This window comes from Rhopilema esculentum, chromosome 3 (assembly GCF_057945365.1).
Source record: "Rhopilema esculentum isolate cy_ngs chromosome 3, ASM5794536v1, whole genome shotgun sequence".
NCBI classification, from domain to species: domain Eukaryota; kingdom Metazoa; phylum Cnidaria; class Scyphozoa; order Rhizostomeae; family Rhizostomatidae; genus Rhopilema; species Rhopilema esculentum.
In genome coordinates, this window is record NC_142817.1 from 8,493,081 (window position 1) to 8,505,977 (window position 12,897).

Sequence of the window (12,897 nt, forward strand, 5' to 3'; positions counted from 1 at the left end):
GAGGTACAAATGAAACCGAGGTTATACAATATAAGAAATATCCTGTTACACTATAAGAGCCTATGGTACCGATGTTCTCCTTTTGGCTTCTACTCAACCCAACGATATTCTTGGCCGTTCAACCAGACAAATGACAACATACCGAAATGCTTGATCAATCAATGTACATGGCTGCTAAATAAAGAGGCCCTACAAGGGGGGTTGACATTATTTTATATTTCATAACGAAATCTTGCCATTATTTCATATTTCAAAATTAACAAATAAAATATTTCAAAATTATCAAAAGGCCCATCCTGCTTCCAATTAAGGAATTGGATTTATTAATTCTTTGATACCAACTAAACTGAAGTATATGCTTGCTACTCACTCTATCTCTGAATAGCTGGGTGGGGTTCTGGAAACACTTCAAATCTAAACAGCTCAATTATCACTGTTTTGTGTGGCTTCTGCGATCAAATTAATAATCCTCAGATAGAGTTTAATAAAACACTCGGTTATTTCGCTATTTTGAAACTTCATTCTGGGAATCAATATTATTTCATATTTCAAAGCTTAAAAACCTAAATATTTCTATTTTTTCTCCAAAAATCGCAATTATTTCATATTTCAAATACCCCTTATAGGGCCTCAACAAATTTTGAAAAATCACCAACACCCAATTTGCTTTGCTTCGAGGATTGCAACTTATATTTCTTCAACATGTAAGATATTTCATTAAGCTAATTAGACATGCTCTGTGAGAGAATTCTATTCCATCGAAAATTTGCTCTATGAAATGGCCTTTTTCATGTTTTGAGGGCAAACTACGATAATTTCCCCAATCGATAGTGAGGACTCTGATTACCGTTCTATGCAGTTTAGTGGTAGAGGCACTACAAGGTTAGGTACGTAAGCATGCAGCCAGTTTCGCCTTACACATTTATACACTGAAATAAAAACTTCCCGATTACAGCCTGCCAGTAAATTCCTTTGCTTAACTCTTCCCTCTTTTAGGTCCTTAGGCTAAGAAACAATAAATTTGTTTTTACACGATCACATGATTCTTTCTTACTTCTTATCCTATGTTTTAATTATATTTTGAGTGGAATTGTTGAGACCCGTTGTTAAGCTTTTACAACAACATTACTTCCTACAACTACAATCAGGCCCTGTTCCCGTTACCCCTTTTTAATGTCTCCATTTTTAGATCATTCCATTTTCATATTTTCTTGAACTGTTTCCATTACTCCGGCCTACTCTGGCTTCGTCAAGGAAGTCGACATAAAAACGAAACTAAGGTATTCCCATTTTTTGTTCGGACTCGTTTTGAAACTGAGGACGTTGCCAACAATGGCGCCAATTGTACAATCGAGATTTTTTACTTCGGTGTTCATAAACAATGCCGCCGCAAAAGAACGATGATCATGCAGTGGAGTTTCTTTAGATCTCTAAGCACAACTTTAGATTTCATGGTAGAACAAAATGACCAAAGGTACATTCAAATGCTTTTTTCCTTTGATTGGAAGAATCCGAAGAAAAAATTGAATTAAGTTACTTGTTGTAGTTGCTGTTTATTTTTCGAGTAACTCAGTTTTCGCTGTTCCCATTAAAATGGCTTTTTTCAAACGACTCGTCTTCGAATGAATTCACTTTGAACATCGGTTTGGTATCAAATTAATCCTCTTTCGAACATGTCAATTGGAATGCAGATAAAGAACTGACTCTTTCAGGTTCGTTTTCGTACGTTAACTGAACAATGGGAACAGAGCCGGCGTGATCTGACAAGGCCCTCGAATTTATTTGCTACATAATGGGATGAAATTAATGCCATCGAGGCAATTCCTCAATCAATGGGGGCCCATGAGGGTGGGGGCTTATGACACAAATTACTTTAAGGGGCTTATTCAAAAGAGCCTTATTCTAAGGTGGGGCTTACCCTAGGACTTGCGGTAGTTCAATGCCATAAATCTCTGTTTACACAGAATAGAAAACGTTCAAACATACACCCAAAATATTTGTCATGTCTGTCATATTTCGAAAAGCCCCAAAGTTGGAAAATGAGGTCACGCCCTTAAGGATAATTCTAGCACATGCTGTTCCAGTGGTGTTCTTGGATTTGTCCTATCCCTTTTATTTACATAAATTCATACTTTTGCAATTCAGGAGAAGCCCTTAGACCATCTGTTCCAAAAGTGTTATACCCCCAAGATGGTATTTCGTCAACAATGCTCGACACTGACAGTTGGTAAGTTATTGAACTCCAGGTGTAACACCAAGACAAAATCGTTCAATTTTTGCTATGAAATATTGAAATTCAATTCCAAATCTACATTATACCCTCATATTTACATCTGACTTCTGAAATTTCTCATAAGTTAATATAAAATATATGTACATGATATAAACACCAGAATGACAAAACAACTACAATATTTACACTACAATTTCTAGGAAACGAAATAACATCTTAAAGACTTTGCCAAGGCCGCCATAGTCTTTGGCTTGAAAATGATTTTTTAAGTCCCTGTCTCTCCTGAGAGCTCGACAGCCTGTTTTCAAGGTAAGAGGTCCATTGGAATTCTGGTGACGATGTTGTTTCGTTCGGTGAATGTGGTACCCTTGCCAACAGCACTCCAACTGGACTAGCAGGTGGCGATGGGTAAGCTGATATTACAGGAGAGAAGCCGGGTTTTCCTGCTACAAACGCATGTTCATCTCGCTTCCCTTGCGAATGCAAGTTCGATCTTGACGTCATTTCCGGTGGGGGTGCAGATATGTGACTAAGCATGCGTGCTTTGACCTGTGGGTTGACTTCATTAGATCGTAGAAGATAACTCTGAACTTCGCGGGCGCATTCGTTGTATCCAGCTACGAAATGTTGCTCGGTATCTGTAAATTAATCAAACGATTAGAAAAAGAACTTGAAAAGAATCTATCATTCATAAATACAAGTGAAGATTAAATGAAAACGGCATATGTATGAAATTCATATTCTCGTGTTGTTAGTTTACATAACTAAGCGTACTTCATGCTGGAAGCATTTGCATATGTATTCTAGGCATACAACTATCGTTACTGCAATCAAATATAACCGTAAGATTTGTAAACCACCCAACCCAATACAGGACGTCTTGACAATTAACTTAATGCAAAGGCTGTAATTCTCCAGCTCCCAAATACAATTGACACGCGCCGCGTGCAAGATGAATGAAAATTGGTTGCTTCCTTTTCATAATTACAAAATTTAATTGTTAATTTGGTTTTTTCTTTTCTTATTCAAGTCATCAAATAACCTTTTGTACTACCCCACACACCCCAGGTGTCCAACAATGAACATGAAGATGGTGGAATGTAAACGGACAATTGCGTCTTGTTTGCTGACGCGAGCTGACGGTTTCCCGCGTAAATTTTGCAAACAAAGATGCTGTTGACAGGAAGGTCTTGCGCCACGCTCGTGGCGGAATGTGCTTGTGCCGATTACATGCATTCATTAAACGAAAGTACCCTTGCTGTAAATCAGACTTTTTCACGTGTATATTTAGAAGAATCTTTTAGCCCCTAGGTAAATGACTTAATGGGGTTCACCCAGAGAGCGGGGTTGAGTGAGCTCTGAAATTTGATTATGAGGAAAGAGTAACATAGCCCTCAAGGGTGCAATTGTCCTATTTTTGACATCAATCAAAGGGGCAACGTCTCCAATTGACATTAGATTTATCTAGAAGGAATGTGTTTCTCAAAAAGAAAGTGGTTGGTATCAATGCTTCAGGTCAAAAATAACACAGAGTTGAAGTACCTAAAAACAGGTAAAGCAAGAACACTTACCATTGGTTGAGCGCTGCTCGTTGGCATTCAGTGACTTGAGGTAATTTACAGTCAATTCAAGAACATCAGCCTTTTCCATTTTGTTAAATTTTGAATGATCCTTGTTTAACGACGATAATACAAGGCTTTTTAACTCATTTAAACTTTCGTTTATTCGCGCCCTTCTTCTTCTCTCCATGAGTGGTTTACTGAACTGGAAAGTAAATGAAAATTTTAATAGATGCAACCAATGACTGAAATTTTGCACAATTTGTTGGTAAACAACCTTCTTACTTTACTAAAAATCACATTAAATTTCGAAAAACTCTTCTCAAAAAATCAATAAAAAATGAGTATTATTTTTTACCTTTTTCTTGTTAACTCCATTTTTTGACTGTTCGTCCACACCGGGTTTCATAATTATTATTCTTCTTTATATTTCCCTTAGTTTTAGAGCTGCACAATTTTAGGCCTGCCTGCCTGCCCTCTTTCAGCGTATTGGATACGAAGTGTGTCGCTCGCGTGGCTAACTACCTCTTATAGTCATGCGCGCGCTATAGCGTGGGAAAAGTTTCCTTGCTGATGGCCAAAATGGGCCCTACGGACCTAATTGGATTAAGGAGTCAACCGCATTCAGGCATAGCCGTGGGACCGCTTCTCTCTGATTGGTCAATTACGGTCGAGTCGCGTGCAACACCTTGCTATTTACATAACAGCGCTGCTGGGACGTTGAAAACCGTGGGAACCCTCAACTATGATTGGTCAGTTGGTCATGAATGGAAACAAAAGATCGGCCACAATGAAGAGATTATTATAGCTGAAATAAAGCCACGAATGCAGACTGGCTTTCGCACAAGCCAAGGCTATTATCGCCTTGCAAAAGGCCTATTCAATTCAGATTCTCTTTGAAATAAATCGCAGTGATTAACCTTGATAGTTTATCCATTTCAAGCGAATTAAATGCGCTTTTATTATTATGCGTCGTTAAGTTTAAGAAATGTTGTCATGCGATTCCTCAGGGCCATTGGCGATTGTTTTCCTTGTTATGAATTCATTATCCATTATTTGTACTATTTTTGTTTTTCACACGTATCAATGCACTGCGGTTTCATTCAATATTAAGATACACGTGCCTTTTTTGTGCAATAAACAATGGGAGTGTCTAGGTGCGATCAAAGCAAGTCTACTGGGTGCCTTCAATGGCTGTCCTGTTTTAGAGTTCATAATAATAATTGTTGCTTTGTTTTAACAAACTTGTATGAAATAATTATAATTGTTTTTTACAAACAGGTTTCGTTGCATTTTCAAAACTAATATTGGTGTAGGAGACAAAGGGGCTGGGGGGCTACAGCCCCCTAATCATGCAAAATTTATCAAATTTCAGGCCACATTCGGGCTGTGTTACCTGTATGAAGCAATAATATTCGGGCAAGATCCGTACTAAGACCCCCTAAACCTTAAGCATCCGCTATACCCATGTTTAGAGTGCGCTTGGTATAAGAGACGAATCCAAACATAGTGTACTCAATTCTTCGTACACAAAAAGGCAAATTTTCCCCTTCGGTATTTTGTGTATCCTCATTTCGAATTAAAATAATGACGATTCATTAATTTGACCCACACATGCTCCTCCACAGTAATCAAATTTTTACATACTGATCGTGATTCTTGTTCTGATCACCATGATAGTAAAACGATAACATAGTCAGCGAATAAATTGAGTACCAGAATGAAATAGATTAGTTTGATGATAGTAAGATTGAGATAAAAAGCGACGATAATCAAAATTTATTCTTGGAATTTATGAGTTGAGGCCATGTGATTGAAAGAACGCCATAGAAACTTTAAATGTGCAAAATCAATTAGAAATTGGCTGATTTTTTCAAATTTTCGGTCCTTGCAATTTGGCGCTAATCTTTCGAAGGTGGATGTAGCCGACATGCTGTTGGGTGGGAGCAGATAGCCTCTCTCTCAATATTTCAATAACAAGGCAATTTTTGCCCCATTTTCCTCTGCATAAAATGTCTACCAATAGCCACTAATTGCAATTTTTCGCTCGTTTTGCCGCAGGAATTTTCCCTCTCTCAGCGTGTTTACCTCGTTGCATTGGTGTTCTTTTTGGTGTGGGGATGGCCTACATGGCCAATTTGACGAGGACACTGTGTACCTCTGCGTTGCAGCAGTAAAACCCCAAGAATGTAAAAAGTGTAGTTTAAATCGATTTTTCGCCGCAAGAATTCCTTCGGCGTCCTAAAGCAGCCTTTCCTTTATTCACACATTGAGTATGTAGTATGGATTAATTTGTTGATCAGTAATATTTTGAAGTTTAAAACTTTGGTGTAATAGATTACAAGTTGCACCCCCCTTCACCACACCCCAAATCTTCTTTTGTCGTGCCTCCTGAAAAATGCTATTATATACTACAATAAACTTTCACAAATATCATCTTACTAGCAAGTCACCCAAAATTATATTCTCAGACAATAAAAATTTCGAAAATCCCTTTGACAGAAAACCCTGTTGTGACAATAAAGCTACCCTGGGTACCAGACTAACTATGTATAAAATAAAATATCTTCAATTTTTTATATATATTGAGTCTGGTACCCAGGGTACAATGAAGCAAACTGGAACGCTACAACTTGTCCCTTTGTTGATGAGAGCAAAACTATATTATAAAACAGCATTGCAAATTTTATTACTGTTTTTGGTAGTGTGAAAGTGCAGTAACAATTTGCCAAAATTTCGCTGTTAAAATGAATTATAAACACTTTCAACGAGAATTTGTTAATCATCAAGACTTGATACAGCAGTTATCAGATCCAGCCTATAATTAGCTACACCCTCTTAAAAATTTCATTACCAAAATGAGAATTTTTTTCCTATCTAGGGGTGCTTTTTTGATTAATTTTTAAACTTGTCGACAAATAATGGATGAAAATTGAAGAAGAAATTAAGAACCAGCTATCGAATGGAAAGTCAAGTTATCTAATGGGTTATCGCATGGATAAAATCCTACCTCTGGTAGTTTCCATTTCAGGGTTTTTGTCGTTGTAAATAATGCTTGGGAGCTTTTTGCTTTACAAAGATGATGGTAATGTTTCAGCCATTGACTTAGTAGTACCATGGGTGACAGAGCCATAAAATTTCGAGCGAGTAAATAGTAGCCTTCACTTTCCTCATCCTCTGGATTTCTTCTCCTCCGTAGAGTCTGCACGCAGGCTGGGAAATAGAAGTTCGGAGCGGAGAAGCGGAGAATGCTTCTCACATGCTCCTCCGCACTTCCGCTTGGTTTTCCTATTCCACGCTCGAAATTTTGTGGTTCTGGTGCCCAGGTTATTGATTTAGCAAGTAACTGTATTTTTATGTAAACTCTTCCTCTTTATTGACTCGAAAACTTGTCAATAATATCAGGTCTGATTTGGTCTCGCTTACGACATCAATCCTATCTCGCAGGTTGCAAAACTTGCTTAAAGTTTCAACCCGGGCCAAGAAGGAAAGCATTTTACTTGGAATCTATCTGCACTCACCAATAAAGAACGAAGCTTTAGAGATAACCAAAGAGGCCAATGCACACTTGTTAAATTGTAACCATGAAGAGACTGACACACGTCCTGGTACTCTATTCTTGCATCACCGATAACAACGTTGTAGTTGTCTATGAAGACATCGTTGTACCTGTCTTGACGGTCGCATGTTTATTTCGTTGAAAAGCCTTCAAGAAAATGGCTTTAAAAGATTGACCACGAGATGTACGTTAATGAACAAAAATTGTAGGATACCAAGGCGAAGGTATGCTCAAATATTTATCAGCTATACAACCAGATACTGGCTGTAAAACAACATTGGCAAATTTTTTAAAAAAGGAAAGTAAACTTATCGAAACGTTAAAGAATTATTCTGGGAGGGTAGAATTGCTCTTCGGAGTTTGGATGGGCCAAGAAATCTCCGAAGATATTCTCTCGAATGCAAAAAATTCTGCAAAAATGTTATAAAAAGGCAAATGTTAAGAAATTCTATACAAGGCAATAAAGGACAAGTGATTAGTAGCTCTACAGCCAGATCCAAACCCACTGAGACAAGACTTTACTATTAGCTTCATTGTAAAAAGAAGAATATAAGAAATTGCCTTTGAAATTTTTTGTTGGGCTTACGATGGAGAGCATGAGCGTATCATACCTTCCTGGTTTACAGAAGCAAATTTTCTTGATTTATTCAATTTCTAATACATATATATTTGATAAATGAATAAGATTTAATACAGAGAGGATTTACAGAGAAACAGGCTTTTAACGACTTGATGCAACAATATCCGATTATTGAATTAAAAAACCGCTGTGATTATCTGCAAAAAATATTGGAGTCAATCACCAATGTCCTAAGATCTTTTTTCACACAATTCACTTTTATCTTTGAAAGGGCCCCTGCAGATATACACCACCCAACAGCAGCAAGATCCACAGTGCTATAGCGATAAAATTGAGGAGGATTTCGTAACCAATGAAGATCAAGTCATGGAACATTTGTTGGAAATTGAACACTCTTGTAAGATATATACAAAGAACATTGAAGAAAGAACTAGCTTTCTTTCCTTATGCTAGAACATTCGAATGGAACTTACGAGAACTTTCGGACGATTGTATTCACTAGAACCTTCTAGAAGAACTTCCTAGGATATTTAAACGGCTTCTTTGTAACTTTGAATCAATCTACGTATATGTCTGAGCTGTTTGAATCAGAAAAAAGTCCTCTTTCTTTGACTGCAAAGTAAAAGCTTCAATAACATTACGGTGATCAGTTTGGAGTTTTTTCGCCGGTTATTTTACATACTGAAGATGACGGATTTTCTGTATATACTGATTTCGTCTACTAAAATGTAACAAGGAATTGTCGAATGGATTCAAGCTAAAGGAACTTACGATGTCTTTTTTTGTCGTGGTGATGGTTACAAGTTTCATTATCGAGCTGCGTTTCCCAAAGTCAGTTTGGAGTTGAACTCATTTTATTTGATTCGGGTGTTAAAGCAAAGGAGACAGGGATGAGAATGAATGGATTCATATCATTTCCAATCCAACAAAATTCACTGTCGACTATTTCTCAGGCTTACTTTTTAGGCTTACTTTGCAATGACATTCAATTACCCGTAAAGAACGATGACGTCATAAAATGATGATAATGTCTTGCAAAGACGTTTAGAAGTAAGTAAAATAGTAATTATATATTTCTTCAAAAGCACTGAGTATGTGCTATGCGAATGTGGAACTTGAACAATGACAGTTGAGAGAACCAATAAAGATGGTTGAAAGTAAATTTTCCCAGTTTGACTTCTGTTCAAAATTTTTTATTCTATCTTGGATTTGAAATTTGCATAGTTAATTGAATAATAAAATGCAATAAAAGTACATATAGGTCAAGTCCTTGGCTGATTTTTACAACTTTGATGACGTCATCAAAAACAAATAGCTTCCGGTGTATATTTTTATTGGCCCATCTTGGATTTGAAATTTTCATGGTCAATTTAGATTGAATGTGAAATGAAAGTTGAGGTTAAGCAGTTTGATAGCTTTATCTACAAAATCCTGTCTAAATAGCTAATAAATAAATAACTGAAAAAACAAAAGTAGCGAGAGTCAAAAGGACCGACTATAACATATTTAGAAAATTCCGTTTGTCTTAATTCCTAGCCTACGTTCCAGAGCCCTTACTATAAGAGTCCGGGGCTCATACTATGAATTCCCTGATCGAGAGAAAACAGGGTTTATTCCAAGGAATCTTTATCACTGCACATTTTGAAAATTTTTGAAAATTTTGACGACCACACCTATCAAATTAACTGTAAGTGAAATTATCGAATTACACCAGCTCTCACCCTAGCTTTACAAGAGATTTCGAGGAGGAAAAGTGTTATAGGTTTAAACAAGTTTTTGAGAACAAAGATCTCAATAGAAGATGAGGAACAAAAAACTAGATGGCTTCTAGATACTGAAATCGATAACATTTTAGAGAAATTCCATAGATTTTGATCATTGTTACTGCTATGTTCTCATTTTTGATATTGTAATGCTCTTTTATAAGCTTTTTTTATGTGTCTACGGGTAGTTGCTGCAATTTTACTTTTTCACTACCCAATCTCTTTTTGTAATTTTTCACTGCACAAAATTTGAGTTTATCGCTGCACAATTACAATTTATCACTGCACGAATAGGTTATCACTGTACGTTAAAATAAACCCTGAGAGAAAAGGACTGGATAAAGTGTGTGTAAAAAACCACATAGCTTCACCGAGTATACAGATCTACAATCTCCAAAATTGTCTGGTTTTATGAATTGAACCATCATAAAGCTCATTATTAATTCGAAACATCTTTGCCACTTCGAGGGAATGAGGAAGGGTGACTGAGGATGTACTAAAACGATTTGCTGCAACTATTTCGTCCCATTTCCGTTCATGGTGTTGTTGATCATGGGTTACTGAAAGGGCTATCAAAATGAGGAATAATTTGAGAGGCTTAATGAAATTTTCACTTTCTCGATGAGGTCTAATTCGAGGGGGCTTTTGCGATGAGGGGGGGGGGGGATGTCAACAAGACAGGGCCTGCGAAACATATTTGAAAGTGGAGGGGCTAAAATATCAGAGTTTTGAAAGGGTCTAGTAAATGCCGCCACCATGGTTGCCGGCAAGAAAAATGTCCGAATTATGGCATATTAGGGATGGCCAGAAACTGTATCTTACTGACTCTGCCTGGAGGAAAACCCGAGGCAATATTTTCAATCTTGCTTTCATCAATTATGTCACATAGTTTCGTCTATTGTAATGTTGAAATGAAATAGGAAAGATCTTGCAATGTTTTAAAATAAACTTTTTACTGCAGCTCAAAATCTAACTTCTTATGTAAAATGAAAGCAAAGTCGAAAGAATAAACGAACCACAGTTTAACAAAAAACATTTACATTGAAATGTCAGCAGAAAAACTATCAACTCAAAACAAGAGCGACTAAAAACAACTAAAAAACTCTTCATTTGAAAAAGCTATCAAACTGTGCTGGTGAAAAAGAGAGTTAATAGAATTTTTAATCACGTCTAGATTTTCTTTTTCTTAGTAGGAAGGAATTGATTATTAATGCAATGAAAATTTGAAGCTTTTTTGATGATTCTTTCCAAGAACAAATCTGCCGATCACTTCTGACATTCTCAAAAATTTTCTTGCCAGCAGTTTTTTTCTTTCAACAGCTGATTTCTTTCTTTTTGTAACGTATTTGTCTGTTAAAAAGTCTTTTTTACTAAGTTTAAGCCGTGTATAATGTAACTCCGCTATTTGGTGTTGGTACCATGTTAATCTCAGGGGCGTAACTTGGCCAATAGGTTTGGGGGGGGGGGGTGAAAAGGGTTTCTGCCCTGCAAAACTGAGTGGTGCCCTGCAGACCTCGTAGCAACGGCTTGTCTATAGGTTACTAGTGAAAGCTTTACCAGTGTACACTGGTCTTTACCAAGGACAAACTTCTAAGCAATAAAAACAAACTTGAAACTTCATTGCCTATGAAATATCTATTTCTCTACGTGAGCGTAATTTTTTTTATATTCACTTCATTTAATGTTGGTTTGCAAAATACTAGCTAATAAACAGCTAATGGGGGGGGGGGGGATACATGATGCAGACAGTGCAACGAAATTTAGCTCAGGGGGACTAAGAATCAAGTTTAGTGAGGTAGGAGGACCCACTGAATGGGTCCGACGTGAAGAATATTTTGAAATTATACCTTCTAAAAGGGCTAAAAAGCATCTTTCAGACAAAAATTTAGCAAAATACTATTGTGCTAAAAAAACTGATTGTTTATTGAAAATATTATTGTTTATTGGAAAAAATAGGGAGGGGGAATATCATGCTAAAACTCTAGTGTTAAACGTTGGGGAAGGAAAGAAACGGCAACCTTTCGTTTCAGATTGCACGTAGTTGTGAATGACAGAGGAAGATGTTGTTTTGATTTGAGGAATTTTTTTTCCTGAACAGAAATGTGCAGTTTCTTGTATCGAGAAGGACATGTTTACACATAAAAAATTAAAACATTGCAATGATAGAGAAAATGATTTACTGAATTAATGCAAATGAAAGAAAAATGATAAAAATATACGTGAAAAAGTTAGCAATTCGATGAAACAAATTCGGTATCTTAACGATTTATTATGTTTTTTAGTTCACGCACTGTTAAAAAGTAATAGAAAAAATGATAAAAAATTCTTATCTTGATCAAAGTGAGGGCCTTCAGCCCCCTATTCCCCCCAGTGACGCCGTGCCTGTCACGAAAATAATTTACAACTTAAATTAATTTGCATGGACTCAATTTTGCCCTCATAAACATATGCATCCATCATTGCATCCATTGGCTATGACTTTCGGTAAGAAATGCTTTCGCCTTGCAAATAACGGAGCTTTTATTTACATACCTGTTCCGTTCTCTAAAATACAATGTCAGGAAGGGGGGTTCATAAAAAATACGATACTTCCATTTAAAAATTCCTAAACGGCCCTTTACGAACTTCAAAGGTGGCATTTCTGCGTGGCAATAAAGCTCTTCTTGGCGCCCTGCGAAATCTTCGATTGCCCTGCGAAATCGACTATTTTTTGGATTGGGGGGGGGGTGTCACACCCCCCCCACATCCCCCGGTATTTTCGCCCCTGGTTAATCTGGATAAGGTTTATTGATCAATTTCCTAAGCCAAGCTAATACTCATGGTGCAACTTGGATGATGACAGAATTTTGCGATCAAACTCCCATGCTCAATTTATTATTTTAATTACATATTCGTTATGGTCTCTTATGCAATGTTTCCTCACGTATTTTTTGTATCTGCTCCATTAGATTATGGGCAATGCGGGAAGTCCTTTGGCCTCCTAAGGGTAAATATGTGTGTTTTGTGGCGTTTTCATTCCCTTGGTTAATCTAGGGGTATTTAAGATTTTGGCATAGCTTGGGTCTCACCTTGCTTGGTGAAGCCACAATAAAGGTGGGCTTTTTTTTCCAGCCCTTCCTCCCTCATTTTGTTTTCTTATGGAAGATGCATTTTCAGTATAGCTTTGAGTTTGGAGTTTCATACCTTTAGGCATCTTTTATGCT

At 36.9% G+C, this 12,897-nt stretch overlaps 1 protein-coding gene and 1 long non-coding RNA gene across 2 annotated transcripts; one reads left to right on the forward strand and one right to left on the reverse strand.

Moving 5' to 3' along the window:
• Nucleotides 1-211: 211 nt before the first annotated feature.
• Nucleotides 212-12,452, forward strand: LOC135692956 (uncharacterized). The gene is made up of 4 exons (XR_010516903.2): nt 212-1,474; nt 2,146-2,227; nt 7,240-7,575; nt 8,203-12,452. It is a non-coding gene; the product is annotated as an uncharacterized LOC135692956 (long non-coding RNA).
• On the reverse strand, nt 2,273-4,309 carry LOC135692955 (transcription factor HES-2). Its single transcript, XM_065211318.2, has 3 exons — nt 4,151-4,309; nt 3,805-3,997; nt 2,273-2,871 (listed from the first exon to the last, which is right to left on the reverse strand). Exons 1-3 carry the CDS (start codon nt 4,199-4,201, stop codon nt 2,450-2,452), a joined length of 666 nt encoding a protein of 221 aa, XP_065067390.2. The 5' UTR covers nt 4,202-4,309; the 3' UTR covers nt 2,273-2,449.
• Nucleotides 12,453-12,897: the final 445 nt, after the last annotated feature.

Excerpts from the sequence above, each read along its gene's own strand:
- LOC135692955 (XM_065211318.2), bottom strand. The coding sequence starts at position 4,201 with ATGAAACCCGGTGTGGACGAACAGTCAAAAAATGGAGTTAACAAGAAA. Across the intron at positions 3,998-4,150 it reads ATGGAGTTAACAAGAAAAAG|TTCAGTAAACCACTCATGGA; the intron begins GTAAAAAATAAT and ends TTTACTTTCCAG. Across the intron at positions 2,872-3,804 it reads CGAGCAGCGCTCAACCAATG|ATACCGAGCAACATTTCGTA; the intron begins GTAAGTGTTCTT and ends ATTAATTTACAG.